Source organism: Gymnoscopelus braueri (assembly GCF_963280865.1).
Source record: "Gymnoscopelus braueri genome assembly, chromosome: 11".
NCBI classification, from domain to species: domain Eukaryota; kingdom Metazoa; phylum Chordata; class Actinopteri; order Myctophiformes; family Myctophidae; genus Gymnoscopelus; species Gymnoscopelus braueri.
In genome coordinates, this window is record NC_137613.1 from 7,290,444 (window position 1) to 7,308,829 (window position 18,386).

The 18,386-nt window shown below is 42.7% G+C and overlaps 1 protein-coding gene across 11 annotated transcripts in view; it reads left to right on the top strand.

Annotated features, from left to right (window-relative positions):
• The first annotated feature begins 6,075 nt into the window (after window positions 1-6,075).
• clasp2 (cytoplasmic linker associated protein 2) overlaps window positions 6,076-18,386 on the top strand; it is a 139,867-nt gene continuing 127,556 nt past the window's right edge. For 3 of the 11 annotated variants that reach the window (XM_080441468.1, XM_080441471.1, XM_080441474.1), the window contains exon 1: window positions 6,079-7,378. In XM_080441468.1, coding sequence (XP_080297594.1) covers window positions 7,181-7,378 — 198 coding nt within the window. In that variant the 5' untranslated portion in view covers window positions 6,079-7,180. Of the gene's footprint in view, window positions 7,379-18,386 lie in introns of all 11 variants that reach the window. The other 8 variants (XM_080441464.1, XM_080441469.1, XM_080441470.1 and 5 more) reach the window with 5 other exon arrangements.

The window sequence follows — 18,386 nt, forward strand, 5'->3', positions numbered from 1 at the left end:
CGGACGGGGTCGGGTCGGGTCGGGTTGTCTCGGGGGGGAGGATGAGGAGGATGGGGGGGTTTGTGAGGGTTGGGTGGGGGGCGTGGGGGGGGGGCTGGACCCAATCACCACTCCCGATCTCACTAATCAGTAACACAGACCGACCGATCACCCGCCACTGATCGCCGATCGAACCGAACGTCTTCCCCCGTCTCACTCCTTCCTGCGGTGTGTGTTTTCACTGCACTCTGCACAGCGCTCTCTCCCAAAGGGGGGGGAGGGGGGGGGGTGTCAGGGAGGGATGGATGACGATGGATAGATGGATGGCTTCTTTCGTGGTCTCTCTCTCTCTCTTTCTGTTCTTCTCCGTCTCACTCTTCTGCTGCCTACAGCACCGCCCCGCCTCTAGGGGGGCGACGGAGGAGGAGACTGCACCTGGACCGTGAGTGACGAAGGAAGAGGAGTGGGAATGGTTTCCAAACAGTGGAGCTACATTCAAAACATTAAAATAAAGAAAATACATAAAGACATATAAAGCAAGAAGAAAAAATAGCTGAATGGACGAACGTCGTCATCTCGGAGGAGCGAACCTGCTTCTCCGAGATGGAGCATCATCTCCGCCAATCACACCACACCTTCTGACGTGACCCGTACCTGCTTTAGCGCTTTCGACCAATACGCAGGAGAGTGGAGGAGGGAAGGGGCGGGGCTTCGTTTGGGGGAAACGCAGTCCTTTGTTGCGTGAGCGTCGGTGACACGGCGTGGCCCTCGCCCCTTCCCGTTTGGTGGAGGGGGGTTAGAAAAACAAAAACAAAAGAAAAAAGACCCCGACAAACAGCAGTACCAGATACAGAACGGGACGCAGGACTTCTTCTTTTGTGCATCTGAGGAAATCTTCATCTTTTGAGATCGTGTTTCTGTTTGTACAGAGAATGTTTTGCATCGGCAAGAAAAAAACAAACAAACATAAGAGTTACAATGTACGGCGCCTCACTCAGGATTGGAGTAGGCAACAAATGATTTTTATTTTCTTGTCTTTTTTTTTTGTCTTTTCTTTTCGTCAGTGCTTCTCGTAAATTGTCCATGCTCGTCTGTCCAGAGAGGGAGATAATGTGTATCTGTCCTTTTATTGAATGAATGAACAAACTAAGAAAATAAAAACGCTTGTCAATGGTGACTGAGAAGCATCAAGGTGGAGTCACTGATGATTGTGGAGCAGCTTTGTTGGCCAACAGGCCCCGTTCCAAACCTAAGTGTTCCAGGACCGCTGAGCAGTGAGCACTTGTCGTGTCTTTATACGCCATCATCATCGCGCAAGCGTGTCGCTCGCCAAGAAGAACAGATCTACAAGCTAACGACGCGTAGCCTCGTCTCGACGTGTCGTTAGCTTGTAGATCTGTTCTTTCTGACGAGCGATACCGCTGTACTACGAAGTATAAAAGAAGCTGAAGATTGGAGCAGAGAAGCTAACGTGAAGTGACAAGGTTTCCTTGCTTGTTCTTAAAGAAGATTTGCAGCCCTGTGGGAAAGTGTTTTCTCCTTTAGAATGTTGCATTTGCTGAATGTCATCATTGATTTGGATATGTGTCTGTTCAGTCTATTGCAGCGAGCCTATCTGACTCCACGTCCACCCTGATATTTTATGAAATATTAAGAATGGCAGATAGTATTAGAGTCGTTCCCCACCTTGAAAAACAAGACATTTGAACAACCGAACCGTGTCAAGCGGCATTTGCACAAACCCAGTGTCTGGTTGAGCCTGCCTGGACCCGTGTTTAGTGCCATGAAGTTTAGATAGTCATAAGAAAGTCTGAGAGTCCGTTTAAAGCTGCAATCCGGAACTTATTTCAACGAATAAAACATTATTTTAATCAATCTGTATGGTACTGTATGTTAATACAATATAGCTAAGTACATGTGCAGTGGTTGGAGGTGTTCTCCCCATACTCTTTCACTGAGAAATCCTGTTTAGATCCTGATGTTGGGAAGGATACCTACTATGTTGACAAGTAGTACTGCCTGAAGCGTATAGCGTGTTATCTTCCCTGGCCAAGCGGGGATTGCCTCTTGACCGAGAGGTGGAGATTTGGTCCGTCATGCTTGAGAACCAGATTTGAATCCTGTGTGTAGGACATAAATGATTGCGGATTGCAGCTTTAACACTATTCATTATACACTGTCCTGATATAAATGGCACAACTCCACTAATATGGCACTGCAGGCAAGTTCAATCAAACGTAGAGTTATTCTAATTCTATTTGACAGAGATCTGGTGAGCAACTTGGTCAAAGTCCCATCCGCGTGTCTCAGCTCATATGGGATGAGCAAGGAATGAATTATAACAAGCATCACACTGTAGCTTTGACTGCTCCAAATATTCTACAGCAGCCATTCCCACCCTGTGGGCAGTGAGGGTATTGCTAGTGGGCCCCCAAATAATTGGCGAAACACTATGATTGTAATGATAATATATAACATTCATATTTAAAGAATAATGTAAAGAAATTGTATTATTTTTCTTTAGAACCTTGAAAAATGACTTTTCATTGTGATAGGAACTTAAAAGCATACTATATATATAAGTTCCATTGGTCCAAGACGGAATGCAATCGATTGATATTTATATCGTTAAAATAACCATGCTCTGAGAACGCATGCGGTCCACCCATCTGACCACTTAACACGACAGCCATGTATGTGGGTGGGCCGAGAACACTTTGGAGATTTTCAAGAAAAGGTGGTAAACGGCTGTTCTACGTGCAGGGGTTCTGATGGAGGAGACGGCCTCTAGACAGAGGGATCATGTCTGTGACTCAGATGCAGAGATGACACAAAGCTGGCTGCTGTGGTTGTGATACTAATGCCCTCTCTCTCTCTCTCTGACAGCTGTTTTAACAGGAGTTTTATGTTGATGAAAAGAAATAAATAAATGAAAAATAAAGAAAGAAAGAAATGGATAAATAAAAGTAACTAATAGTAAATGTGCCTTGGCTCTCTAGTGTGGAATTTGTATTATGTCATAACGGTACACGTGTGCTTTGTTTTTATTTTGGAGTATGTGTCACTGTACATTTGCACATATATGAAATTTGTCCCCTGCATTTACTGGGAAAAGTTACAAAGTCAAGGAGGGGAGCTCAAATAAAACAAGTTTCACAACATACATTCTTCTCGGTCTGGGTCAAGTCCATGCAAACACAAACTGAAGTGTTCAGTCAAGCTTCTAAGTTGCCACCCGAGCAGGTCCTTCCACCAAGGAGCGCGTCTGACGAAAAGTGAGCACTAGGCCAAGGGTTCCCAAACCTTTCAGGCTGTGACCCCCCCCCAAAAAAAACATATTTTAACTGGGTACCCCCCAAAATACTCATATTTGAACTGTGGACCCCCACCCTGACAAGCACTTGGAATTGTAGGAGTTGAGGCATTAAATTTACTTTGACTCAGTTCCACAGATAAATATTTTCAAAACTTTTGCCTCCTTCTTAGGTAATATTTGACATATAGTTTGTTGGTTACTTTTGTGGTCTTATTGGTCTTTTTTTATTTTTATTTTAGAAGTATAAACAAGTCCTTAAAAGTCCTTACATTGTCACTTAAGAAATGTGCAGATACTCTGTATACACGTATACTGTATGTTGGTTTGTTTACTGTTGAGTGAGAAAATAATGTTGCACATTAAGCTAATCATCATGGTCCCGAGCCCCAGTTTGGGAACCACTACACTAGGCTAGTCACAGTAGCAAAAGCTTGTTCAGAAGTTCAGAACCAACCCAGCGCAGCCGTTACAGAGCGCAGGGGTCATCATAATCAAGCTGATTGATCATAGAGATTGGCTCGCTATCAAGTAACACCTTGGCCTCTAGGAGCTGTCCGAGGTGCTGAACGCTGTCCGAGGTGCTGAACTCTGTCCAGAGCGCTGGCTCGCCCTGTGGAAAGGCTCGCCCACCTGAAGGCGGTCAGAGCGAGACTTCAGTCCACAGGGCCTGCATGTAGCCTATGTTCTAAATCTGTGGTTCTCAACCCTTTCAGGCTAGAATAGGACCGTTTTAAATCAGATCAGCAGTGTTTTGAGATAAGACTGCTCCTCATCATGCTGATGATGATGGCTTTGGTCTAAATCAGTGGTTCTCAACCTTTTCAGGCCACGACCCCCCAAAATAATCATATTTGAACTGGGGACCACCCAAAATAATCATATTTGAACTGGGGACCACCCAAAATAATCATATTTGAACTGGGGACCACCCAAAATAATCATATTTGAACTGGGGACCACCCAAAGTAATCATATTTGAACTGGGGACCACCCAAAATAATAATATCTGAGTTGAGACTTTACATTTAGTTTGACTCGGTTCCACAGATAAATATTGTGAAAATCTACAGGCTCACAACGTTTTTGCTTATGTCTTATATTATTTGATAGTATAATGTGTTCATTACTTTTAATCCAGGTTCAATCCAAGTCTTTTTTTCATTTCAAATCTTTTCTTTTCTTTTTTTAGGTATTAAAAGTCCTTAAATTGTCCCTTTAATGTCATCTGAGGACCCGCCAATTATAATGTGGGGACCCCCCCTGGGCCGTGGGGGTCCCGACCCACAGCCACAGGGCTTGCATGTATGTTCTAAACAATCTACTGAGGCAGAGAGAGACTAATCTATGGTTTATTTTAACATGTACATTTTACGTGTTAGTGCCACAAGAGTCAGGTCATGTCTACATCTCCCCACTGGAGGTCACCAAAGATCCATCTAAATTGACATAACACACACACACACACACACACACACACACACACACACACACACACACACACACACACACACACACACACACACACACACACACACACACACACACACACACACACACACACACACACACACAGATATGGTTGGTTGGTTGCTGCCTGTGTGATATGACGATATTTGGTAGAATCGATCTATATTCTCGCTTACAAAGTAATCAGGCACATTTTGTGTGAAACGGTGTGATTATTCGAAATGTTCCATCGGGCACTGCGCTGGACAGCTGTGCGGTGCCGAAGGACCCCTTCGCCTCGGCCTCGCTGGTTGGCGCCTCCTCCTCCTCCAGATCCCATAGCCTGAACGGAATAGCCCGAATAATTGGCTCCGATTGGCTGACAGTAATAATCAGTGGTGTAAAGTAACCTAGTACATTTACTCAAGTACTGTACTTAAGTACAATTTCAAGCTCACAACGCGTCGCATCGCGACTTGTTGTGATCTTGTAGATCTGCTATTTTCAAACATTTTGGTACTTTTACTTATGGTACTTTAAGTATATTTTGATATCAATACCTTTGTACTTTTACTCAAGTAACATTTTGAACACAGTCCTTTTACTTGTAACAGTATTTTTATATTGTGGTATCACTACTTTTACTTACTTTACAGAGAAAATACCATTGTATGTATGTTTCGTTTTTTTATACATAAAACTATAACATTTAGTTGTATCTGAGTTGAGGAATATATGTGTAAACAAAAGAAAAAGTAAATAACATATAATAATAATAGTAATTATTATTTACTATTATCATTATTGGGCCCACCCAAAATAATCATATTTGAGTTGAGGCATTACGTTTAGTTTGACTCGGTTCCACAGATAAATATTGTGAAAATAGCCGATCTACAAGCTCACAACACCTCGCATTTTTTGCCTATATGTCTATGTCTTAAAATTATGCCTATGTCTTAACATTGTTATATATTATAGTATATTATATATTTTATAATATAGTATAAAATTATTATAATATTATGTCTTATAAGTGGATCGAATAATAATAATAATAATAATGATTATGATTATGATTATGATTATGATTATTTATTGTTATTATGATTTATTGTTATTATTATTAATACTAATAATAATAATAATAATGCCACTAAAAAACAAAACAAACCAGCCAACACGCGCACACACTAACGGCCGCCCCTCCGGGCTATGGGGTCAGTCAGTCACTATATGCTCTAACCGCAGTGACCGGCCGAGCGGCAGGACCAACAGAACAGACCCGCTCATAGAGGCTCTTTAACGGACACAGCCTTATTATTGTCCCGCTGACTGACCCCCACACACACACACACACACACACACACACACACACACACAGAGTTACAGTGGCGCTACGTTGAGCCGGAGAGGAGCCGGAGCTTCAGGAAGATTTGAAGCTCTTTTTTCTAACGGAAAGGAGACTTTAATTGTCTCTCATGGAGTGTTTGTTACCGCTAGTGTTATCATAGCAGCCAGGCGGGCCTGCAGAGAGAGAGAGAGAGGACTTAGCTTAGCCTCGTGAAGCTAACTGAAGCTAACTGAAGCTAAGCGCTAACTGATGCCTGCAGCGGCTCCATAGTGCTGAGCCTGGCCGACTGGAGAGGCTGTTTTTCGGCGGGTTTGGGGTTTTCCAGCTCAGTGGACCCGGTGCTGCTGGTTGGGTTTTCATGTGGATCTGTTGTTCCAGGGATCTCAACAACACAACTTTATCTGGAACTTATTGTGTTTTTAAAGGAGGGTTTAAAGCAGCAAAGGGAATAACACTGGGATACTGAAGCAAACACAACAAGAGGAGAAAAATCAAAGTTTAAGCCTTTGGCTTGAAACGTGGAGGAGCTGTTATAGACTATTAGTGTGGCTTTAATGTGGAGGAGGTGTTATAGTGTATTATAGGAGGTGGAGGGGGTGTTATAGACTCTTATTAGTGTGGCTTTAATGGTCACACACACACACACACACACACACACACACACACACACACACACACACACACACACACACACACACACACACACACACACACACACACACTAGTAGTGTGTAGTTAGTGTTAAGTCTTAATTTATTACACAGGGTGTTTGTTGTGTTTTAGTGACAATACACACACACACAATACATGTTGAGTCCATTATTTTCTCATCGGAGGGGTGTGTGTGTTTAATGATTACACACAGTTCCGTTCTCCTTCTCCCCCCTCCTCCTCCTCCTCCTCTCCCCCCGACGGGACCACCACAGTGAACCTCCTCGTCCCCAGGCAGGGCTACTCTCTCCTCCTGGATCTCTGCCACCCTCCTCCTTCAGTCTCCTCCATCGATCCACCAGAGACCGGTGTCTCCTCCTCCTCCTCCTCCTGCTCTCACACACACACAGGGCACCTCCTGCTGTGCTCCTGTCATGGAGGACCATGACAACATGGACTATTTCTACCAGCAGGTCGTGCAGAAGGACGTGACCCGCAGGCTGCAGGTGGGCCAGGAGCTCATCGACTACCTGGCGGACCCCCAGCGGTCCCCGGACGTGGAGCACGACAAGCCCCGGCTGGACAAGACGGTGGACGAGCTGACGGGATGGGTCAACTCCAGCAACTTCAAGGTGAGTGAGAGGACGGAGGAGGGGATCGAACCATGATGGATCAGTCACACACTGAGATCTCCCGAGGGGTCCATTTGTAAGACCATTACCCCTATAGCATCGGTTCTCTAAATGGGGGCCAGGGGGTCCCAGGGGGTCCCCAGCAAGAGTAGTTGATACAGCATCACGTTGGCGTTTCAAAAAAATTGCAGATATACAAGCTCATAGTGAGCTTGTAGATCTGCTATTTTTTCAAAAAATCTTGAACATTTTTAACACAAATCTTTGCTTCCGGGGGTCCCTGGCACAACACATTTTCAGATGGGGGGGGGGGGTTCGCGGCCAAATATTGATCAATTTGGGAATTGGGGGTCCTTGATGTGAAAAAGTTTGAGGACCACTGCCCTATAGGTGTTAGATTTGCAGATTTGCTGCTGGACAGACACTGCAGCATCTGCTGTGGTTCATGAATTATTACCAGTTATGAATGAGGAGCAGAAAGAAGGGAGGAGCAGATTTCTCCTTGTGAGTGGAAATATGATTTTGTTCCACAGTCACACAAGTCTTCTCTTCTCTTTCCTCTTCTGGGCTGGCTGCTCATTTTAGACCAGGGTCCTCCTAACCCACAGAAAATAGCTGATCTACAAGCACACAACGTTGTGAGCTTGTAGATCGGCTATTTTCCACAATATTTATCTGTGGAACCGAGTAAAACTAAATGTAATGCCTCAACTCAAATGTGAATATTTTGGATGGTCCCCAGTTCAAATATGATTATTTTTGGGTGTCCCCAGTTCAAATATGATTATTTTGGGGGGTCACGGCCTAAAAATGTTGAGAACCACTGATTTGAGACCTAAACCATCTGCCATCATCATCAGCATGATGATTCTCTCGAAACACTGCTAATCTGATTTTAAAACGGTCCTATCTACACTCTAAAGCTAAAGTTTAGCTTCAGCCTGAGGAATTCTGATTGATTGATTGAATGCTTTATCAGCAGTTTGCAACCCCAAAAAAAAGCACAGGAAAGTACAGTTCAATACAAGGTCTGCTAAGAGGATTTTAAACCCCAAGAAAGCACTATGGCTTGTTTCCATTGGGGTCCTTTGTACTCAATTCAAGGAAAACATTCAAGGACACAAAGATCCAGTACGTTTCTCCTTCAAAAAAAAAAAAGAACATCATGATCTAATCCTGTATTACGCTATAAAGTTACTACATTGAGTGCATGATGGCGTTCCTGTGGATTGTTTAGGACAGTGGTTCTCAACCAGTGGTCCGGGGACCACCAGTGGTCCTTGGGAGAGTTGGTAACCAAATGGACCCTTATAGATCTTTAACTCTTGAGAGTGTGAAATGAAACCAAGGTTTAATTTTACACTCTCAAGAGTTAAATTATTGTTAAGCATCTGCAGAATTGTTGTTTTGATCAGCGTTTGCCTGTCATCTCTCCTATTGGTACCAACATCAATACAGCATGGATGGAATTGTGGACAAAACCGTATCCAAACGATAACAAAATATTCTACATATTGGGGTCTGAGAGTCTAAATCTCATCAAACGGTGGTTCATCCGTGGCTCAAATGCTGAATAAATAATGGACCGTGATGTGAAAAGGGTTGAAAACCACTGGTTTAGGAGGGGGGGGGGGGTTGTTGTTATTTTGGATCAGACGGTCGTGTGTGTGTGTGTGTGCGTCTGCGTGTGTTTTGAGAGAGAAGCCAGCCATTGTCTGTCACAGAGGGAGAGCTCCAGACTGTTTCAGGGCTGTGGGGGAGGGGCTAAGAGAGAGACAAGCTCATTGTTTGGAGGAGGTCTCGACTCTCTCTCTCTCTCCATCTCTCTGTCAATCCATCTCTGTCTTCATCTCTCTTGTTTTCTCCTCATACTTTCTTTCTTCCTTTTGCTCTGTGCGCTCGCTGCTGTGTGTTTCATATCATCATAAGAGTGGAATGTGACCTTTTTTCTTGCCAAGATCCATCTTGCTGATCTGGACTCTCAGACTAAACATTCTGAATGTGTACTGTTTGTTTTGTTTAGTTTTTTTCCTCTCCTTCTAAGTCATGCTGCAATTGAACTGCAGGAATTATTTTTAAACTTGACTTGACATTACTGGTGTTAATGTGGTAAACTCAGAGAGACCATTGAAAACCTCTTCAAAGAGAGATGAGAGTAATGAAGGCGTGGCTGAGTGTCTGGGGTCTGTGTGATGATGACAGACGGAGCGTTTGATTGACAGCACCGTTTCCAAGTGGTGGTTGAGAAAAGTAGTTCAGTGTTCACACAACATTAACATTACCATAAGCTGTGGCAACCTCTTGTAAACTACAGGGTCCCCACGGTCATGAAATTCCTGGAAAAGTTTTGAAATTGAAAAAAAAAAAATCCAGTACTGGAAAAGTTTTGGAATTGATCAAAGGTCCTGGAATTTATCAAGGGTCCTGGAAAAATATTTGGCTATGCATTGTTTTTGGCTATTGATTTTGTTAATACAAAACATTTTCATAAACATGTATAACATTACACGAAATATGTAACATAAGTAGTTTTTCGCCGAACGGGCTGTGTGATGGCAGCCTAATGTATGTCTCAATTGTTAGGTTGCACTGCATAGGGTGCCAGGTTGGTGTCACGTGATAAAAAGAACAGATCTACAAGCTCACAACATGCTGCAGCGTGATGAGTAGTTAGCTTGTAGAGCTGTTCGTTTTGTCACGTGACACCAACCTGGCAACTTGTGCAGGTTGTGCGTTTGCTGTCCCAACAAACAATTGCGAGCAACACGTGAATCGTCGGTGAAGCGTAAACGATTGAATGCAGTTAAAATATATCGGTTGAACTAGTATGATCCACAATGCCAGGGAAATGTTCGTTTAATAATTTGTGGATTACAAATGAAAAGTTTAAAGACTGGATAAAGCGAGATGAGGACCCGAATAGAGCTGGCTGCAAGTTATGCCACAAAACTTTTGATGTTGGGAACATGGGGGAATCGGCGCTGGTCAGTCATGCGAAAAGCAAAAAACACCTCGACCTCAAAAAGGCTGCTCAACAGACCGCTGGTGTCGGCACCTATTTTACACCTGATGTAAGGCCAGGTCCAACTGGTGCTTCTTGCACGACCGCAAGACAACAACAACCCACGCTCAACCAAGCCGTCGCAGCTTCATTTGACCAGCTGTCGGCTGAAGTGTTGTGGGCACTTAAAACAGTGGACTCTCACTATTCGTTTACCTCCAGCGCCAACACGAGTGAGCTTTTCAGAGCTATGTTTCCCGACAGTGCAATAGCGTCCAAATTTGCGTGTGGGGAAACAAAATGTGCGTACCTCAGTACATTTGGACTGGGACCCTACTTTAAGTCACTCCTCGTAAGAGAGGTATCCAGGCAGGCTGCTTACACGTTGATGTTCGACGAAAGTCTCAACAAACCGCTCCAAATGAAGCAGATGGACCTGCATGTTCGGATTTGGGACGGGGGGGAGGTGAAAACCAGGTATGTTGGCTCTGAGTTCCTAGGCCACGCAGCTGCCCAGGACATAGTTGAACGGATGCAAAATATGCTATCCGATACTGGAATAAAGAACCTTGTGCAGCTATCCATGGATGGGCCGAATGTAAATTGGAAAGCGTTTAATTTACTTCAATCTCAACTTGCCCAAGTTAACAAATCCCTACTGAACATCGGGTCGTGCGGTCTGCACACACTGCATAATGCGTTCAAGGATGGATACCGGGCAACTGGATGGGAGGTGGACCATACTCTCTCCATGATGTATTGGATGTTTAAAGACAGCCCCGCGCGCAGAGAAGACTTCATAAAAGCCACAGGCTGTGACACGCCCATGCTTAAATTCTGCCAGCACCGATGGGTTGAAAATGTGACCGTTTGTGAGAGAGGACTATTGTTGTGGCCTCACATTATTAAGTACATTGACGCAGTGGCAAGAAAGGAAGTACCAGAGCCAAAGATCAAGTCGTTCCAGGAGGTCAAGAAAGCCTCTGCAGATCCACTGTTTGTAGTGAAAGCCTCAATATTCCTGAGCATAGCCAAGCAAGTCACTCCCTTCCTGGTCCAATACCAAACGGATAAGCCAATGTTACCATTCATGAGTGAGGACATGTACAGGCTCATAAAAGGTAATTATATATAGCCCTTCTATAGTAAAATATTATTTATAGTCCTACATTTACATAAAGAGTACAAAGTATTTATTTTAGATAATTTCACTTATATTTGTCAAATTTTCAATACTTCTACTCCACTACATGCATCTCTGTGGCAAATAATTAACTTTTTACTCCACTGCAGTTATTTGAAAACTTACAAGTTACTTTGTAGATTTAAGATTATTACAAACTGTGCATTAACCAATTAAGCCATATTTTGTACCTTGTCTTTTCGAAAATAGCCGATCTACAAGCTCATATTGTGATTTGTTGTGAGCTTGTAGATCAGCTATTTCCAAAAGATTTTGACACATTTTGAAAACATTTTGGAGAAAAATTACTTGTGAAATGGGACAATCTGCATACTGTACTTCTACTTTTGGTACTTTTTGTTTTGATGTCAATTTCTACATTGTGGTATTGCTACTTTTATTTAAGAAAAACGAATCTGAAAAGTTTTTCCATTACTGTTGAGTGGCCAGATATTATAATAATACTGGCTTTGTTATTAATGAAATGCATGAGCCCTCTATTGACCTTAAGATGTAATACCACAAAGAGAGATATTTTACAGTAATATCCAATTTTGCTCCAGTGATTAATCAATGCACATTGAAATACAATTTTAAGCTAGAACATAAATATGACAAATATTATTGTCAGTCCATGTATAAATACATTTGTTAAAAAAAATATTTCTGATGAAGACAGTCAGTTACCAATGGAGCCAGTAAACTCATATTAATGATTTGGCCTTTAATAGCTTGTTAATGTAGTCATGAGAAAAAGTATTGACATAGATGGAGCAATAACAAAAGAAATGTGTTCTGCTTTGTTCTGTCTGGAGGGCTTATGGACCGTTTCATCACAGAGAAGACCATGAAAGAGGCTACCTCTGCATACAAAGTTCTCCAGGTGCCCTTTGAGCAAGCAAGTGAACACAAGGATGCTTCAAAGGTGGACATTGGTTTTACAGCAGAAACAGCACTCAGTAAACTGAAAAACCAGAAAAAGATCTCAGAGAGGCAGGTGCTTGAGATAAAAACAGATTGTAAAAAATTCCTCATTTCACTCTTGCGCAAGTTTGTTAACAAGTCACCTGTGCAGTACCCACTTGTTAGAAACATGCAATGCCTAGATCCAAGACAAATGGTTGCAAACAAAGAGCAGTGTGGGAACAAAATGAAGAGAGTCCTGCAGACCCTTGTGGCTGCAAATCAAGTGCAGGAGTCAGTATGTGATGATGTCTTGAGAGAGTACAAGGAATTCTGTGATTTCTCTCTGATCACTCCAGGGTTCAGAGAATTTGACCCCTCCTCAGATAGAGTGGATACTTTGTTTCATGAGACTATGGGCTCTAGCAGTAAATTCAAACATCTGTGGGATGTGGTGAAGGTGCTCCTTGTGATGTCCCATGGACAGGCAAGTGTGGAGAGGGGATTTTCTGTGAATAAAGAAGTTGTGGTGGAAAATCTGAAGCAAACGTCTTTAGTGGCACTGAGACTCATCATTGACCATATCAGGGCAGTTGGAGGGGTTTGTAAGGTTAAGCTCACAAAAGAACTGCTCGCATCAGCTTCAGGTGCAAGGCAGAAGTATGTTGCCCACCTTGATGAGCAAAAGAGAGAGAAAAGTAGACAGAGTCTTGTTATGAAAAGACAGACTCTCATGGATGAATTAGGTGAGCTGAAAAAAAAGAGGGCTAGAATTGATGCTGACTCCAAAGCCATGGAGAAAGCTGCAGATGAGTTTGCAGAAAAGGCAGAGACCACTAGCAAACTTACCTTCATTGCAAAGTCCAACAGCCTCCGCCGTTCAGCTAAAGAAAAAAAAACAAGCCTGCAAGACATTGAAAAGCAAATTGATGAGAAGCTAAGAGAAATGAAAGAATGAAAATAGTGGTAACTGCTATTTATTTGCATTGTTTGTTTTGTTTACAAGCCTATATAGGCAGTGAAAAATAGGAATGCAAAGGCATTGTTTTGGCAATAATCAGCTCTGAAGAATGCCATAAAAGTCTCAGTCAACATCACCACAGGTCACTCCCCATGCGTAAAGGGCAAAGGCCACAATATATAAACTTATTACATAATACCTAACCAATTAATCACAAACAGTGGTCAAGGCTGACCCTGACCTGACTTCAGAGGGTATATGGCACCAATTCAAACCTGGCCATACACTCCTCCGTCCAGTTTTGCTCATTTCTCAGTCCAATCATTATTAGGATACAAACATGTCATATTAAAATCCCTGCATTATTGATTTTGATACACGTGGTCAACACACACAATGCCACTTTATAACAATCCATTCATTGTCACTCAAGCTCAAGACAATTAATAAATGTACCAGCCCAGGCCAGCTCTTGTAAGGAAGTTTTTAAGATTCCAAGATGACTCAGTTCAATGAATGAATTGATTAATGTAATAATAACAATATAGAACTTGACATCAGAAGAAACAGGAGTTAGCCCGCCGCACACAGACAGACAGCATGGCTCATTATAGCATGCTTCATCCATTCAAAGACAAGTATGTACTATTAATAAGATAAATGAAATCAACTTACGCTGAGACCTCTTTGCCACTGATGATCTGAGCTGACATGGTGTGACCTGGCTGTAGGGACAGTTGTGTCGCTGTGAGATGCAGATGTGAGCGTGTCTTCACTCTTCTGTTGTGAAAGCAACACAACCAAGTTTTGAGAAGCTGGTGGTGCTAGTGAATCTCTGCTTCCGTTACGCTAGTAACGTATCCCTCCCATATCCTCGATCCCTCCATTCACAGAGAACTTCATAGCCCTGATACTGTACGTGACTGTCATTATGTTATCTGACAGTCATGGATGATCTTCAAAATAGTGTTTGACCTTTCTCCCTTTTTGGCCCGTGCATCTACATGAACGTTCATATTTCAAATATAAAGTGCTTACCCTATGGCCACGGTTGTTACAATTGTGTACGGGCCCCCAAAAGTACCTGTTTCTTTCGTATTGTTCAATAAAAAGCATTTTAATCCGATCGGTGGCCATTTTCTCCGTTTTTATCGATTTGCTTTCAATAACGTGACCCTATCGGTTGGAAGGTGTACTGCACTATGACTGCTGTTTATTGTTGTGCTGTTTTACTTACTTAGACTTACTTAGACCCGTTCCTGTTGGAATGTGCTGTTTGACTGTAATTGTTGTGCTTAGGATTAAGTTGACTTATTTTATTTTATTGTGTTGTCCAGGGGAAGCCAAATATGTAAGCATTAACTTAATGCACTTTAACATTACCAGGAGTAAGCTGTTTTTTTATTTTATTATTTTATTTGACTGACTTACTCTACCTGTTCAGTGTTTTTAGCTATTTGAGCATTCATTGAAATATTGTAGCATCTACTGGTCTGGAAATACTGTACTGTTCCTAAAATAAATGGCACTTTAAGTCTTGATTTGTTTTGCATAATTATGTTCATCCCTCCTTGTGGCTGACAGTATCCTCTTGTTGATATTAACTTAATAGGAAAAACATAGGAAAACCAACAACAAAAGTGTAATTTAAAACGCCCTTGCATCCTTCATTACTTTTGAATTCATAAATGGGGCAAATGCAAGGCAATATTATTTAAATAAAATAAGTCATACGGATGCCATAATGAGTCTTCCAGTGAGCTATGCCCTAATTTTGCACGAAATTTTGAATGAAATTGTACTATTCTATATTCTATGCTTTATTTTTGCTACACTGCCTATCTTTGGGCATTCTACATAGGAGTAAGAGACACATTATTGCGCTGAATGATTGTTATATAGGCCTGGAAATTGGGCTAAATGTTCTGGAAAAGTTTTGGAAAAGTTTTGGAATTTCATTGCTAAAAATGTGTGGGGACCCTGAAACTAACAACCATTCACTGCTATAAGTGAATCTCTCTCTGGGTTGTGTGTTGGTGCGTTCATTGTCATGGTTAATTAATTTCATTTGTGTATGCAACTAAGTACATTTACTCAAATACTGTACTTAAGTAAAATTTCGACGTATTCTTTACTTTACTTGAGTATTTCCAGTTTTCAGCACTTTTACTTCTACTCCACTACATCTCAGAGGCAAATATTGTACTTTTACTCCACTACAATTATTTGAAAACTTTAGTTACTAGTTACTTTGCAGATATAAATTATTACATTATAAAACATACATTAACCACTTCAGCCCTATTTTATACCTAGTCTATTTGAAAATAGCCGATCTACAAGCTCACAAGCTGACAACGCGTCGTGATGCGACGCGTTGTCAGCTTGTAGATCTGCTATTTTCAAACATTTTAGTACTTTTACTTTTGGTACTTTAAGTATATTTTGTTGCCAATACTTTTGTACTTTTAGTTAAGTAAGAACACAGGCCTTTTACTTGTAACAGAGTATTTTTATATTGTGGTATTGCTGCTTTTACTTAAGTAAAATATCTGAGTACTTCTTCCACTACTGGCGGTGACAAACCCAACGTTACACTTGCAAATTGACACAAGATGCACAACGAAACCGACGGACAGACAGACAGGTCAGGACACATTTAGACTGCAGCCAGACAGTGGACTCTGAGTCAGTCAGTCAGACAGACAGACAGACAGACAGACAGTAGACATATCGGGGGGCTTAGTTAGTACAGCTCAGGGGCCAGTATAACCCTTCTCCCTAGACTTCTGTCTGTGATGATAACGTTTGTCTTCTAGCCGAGCAGGAAGGGAGGAGGGAGTCTGAGGAATATGCTGAGTCAGCATCTAGGGGGGGGGTGGAGAGAGAACAGAGGAATGGGGGGGGTGGAGAGAGAACAGAGGACTGGGGGGGTGGGATGCAGAATTAGAGATTCAGAAAGAGTGGAGGGCTGTTAGGGCGACAGATTGGGCACGGCCAGACTCCAGAGGGGAGTGGAGCGCTCGAATAGTGACTCACAAAATGCTAGTGTCTGGAGGACTGGGGACTGTATCACATCACACAGTTCTGCTTTTTCGTTTGTGGAGGAAATATCGATTGAGTGCCTTCTCCTGTTCCGTTCCTTTCCTTTTCTGTTCTGAGCCCTCATCCTGCCTCTGATCTCTCTGTCTGGGGAGTCTCTGTCATCCTCTTATACTACTCCTCTCTTTTATTCCTGTCTTTCTTCCAGCGTTCACTCTCACTGCAGTCCTCTCACCTTCACCGTGCACTCTGTGCATATGCCACACACACACACACACACACACACACACACACACACACACACACACACACACACACACCAGACATTAATATTTCAGGCTGCTTTTTACTGCTCTGTCAGGAACAAGCAGGGCCAGATGACTGGGCACTAGTCTGTGACTGTGGAGCTTTTCAGGATAGAATCTACTGTGAGAGTGAGTGAGTGGCCTAAGTCCCAGCCTCCTCTCTCTCCCCTGGCGTCCGGTCCGCTCTGTCTCACGTCTCCCAGAGGAGGACGAGGCTCTCCATCACCGTCTGTTAACAGTAGCTTGTACAGATTGTACGACGCAGAGAGAAATAAGCATTTAGGCTAGCTGTCAACTCATTAGAAAGGCCCACCGGAGTGTTTTATCTCTGAGGAGCCAGCAGGCATTCCCAAAGCCCTCATGTCAAGGATTCTGTGTTGTCTTTGTAGAGGCGAGGCGAGCACCGATGTATTGGTACTTGTCTAATTATTAACAGATCTGCAGATAGATAGGGGCACATTTTGCATTATTGGTTATTGGTCTCGGCCAGTAATTTAATACCAGTGCATCCTTGACAATATTGTTCCCATATTTGTGACCTTGTCTACCAAACTCAATCTGCTGGATGTTGCTGAAATCAGCTGGATAACTTAAAATGTCATCAGCAAAACGTCAGTGTTTTGTAGAACGGGTCTCGTTTCCTTTTCCATATTTAGCTACTGTTGGCAGGTGTCAAGGCTAGGGCGGCAGTGGCTCAGGGGTAGAGCGGCCCGGTAGAGCGGCCGGATGGCAACCGCAAGGTTCCCAGTTTGATCCCGGGCTCCCCCAGAGTTAGTGTCCTTGAGCAAGACGCTGAAACCCCTAATTGCTCCCGATGAGCAGGTTGGTGCCTTGCATGGTTTCCTCCACCATCGGTGTGTGAATGTTGTGTGTGAATGTAATGCACAATCTATGTGAAGCGCTTACTTTGGATAAAAGCGCTATATATATAAATGCACCGTTTACCATTTTTAAAAGTCTGGCATAGGTGTTGATCTGGAAGCTTGTTACTCACTGTGGGATCAATCAGAAATCTCAGATCACCAGGCACTGGTCTGCTAACTGTACGTACTGTAGAATCAAATCAGAACTGGGTAAATGTACAATGTAGTCACTAAACACAATTCAACTGTAGCTCATATAATAAATGCAACCAACTCCTGTTTGGCATTAAAAAAAACAGATGGCATGATTTACATAGATAAACACAAGAAGAGGATGTGTTATGATAATAAATACAAGCCAGTGAAGCCACCTGGCTGGTGGACCACTGTGGGAGGTGACCCGGGCTGAGAACCTGGTCCAGCTCATATCACAGCAGGTGGAGGATGTATGACACGGCTTTATGCAGCTCATGAAGCCGGAGTTATGTCTTCATGCACCGCTCTTGCATGCCCAATGTAGCAGATCTGTGTTGTTGCGCTGTGATGTGAGCTTGTAGATCTGTTCTTTTTTTAACTTGTAGATTGGCACATATTCGGCGCGCAGCACCAGTGCACAACGCAGTATAAGTTGGGCATACGAGTGTGTCTGTTGGTGGTTCTGTGGTGAACTTTGAGGGTATTTTGTCATGCTTATGAAAGGTTATATAACGTTATGGGCTAACACTCATGCTGAGACTATCGGCCTACAGT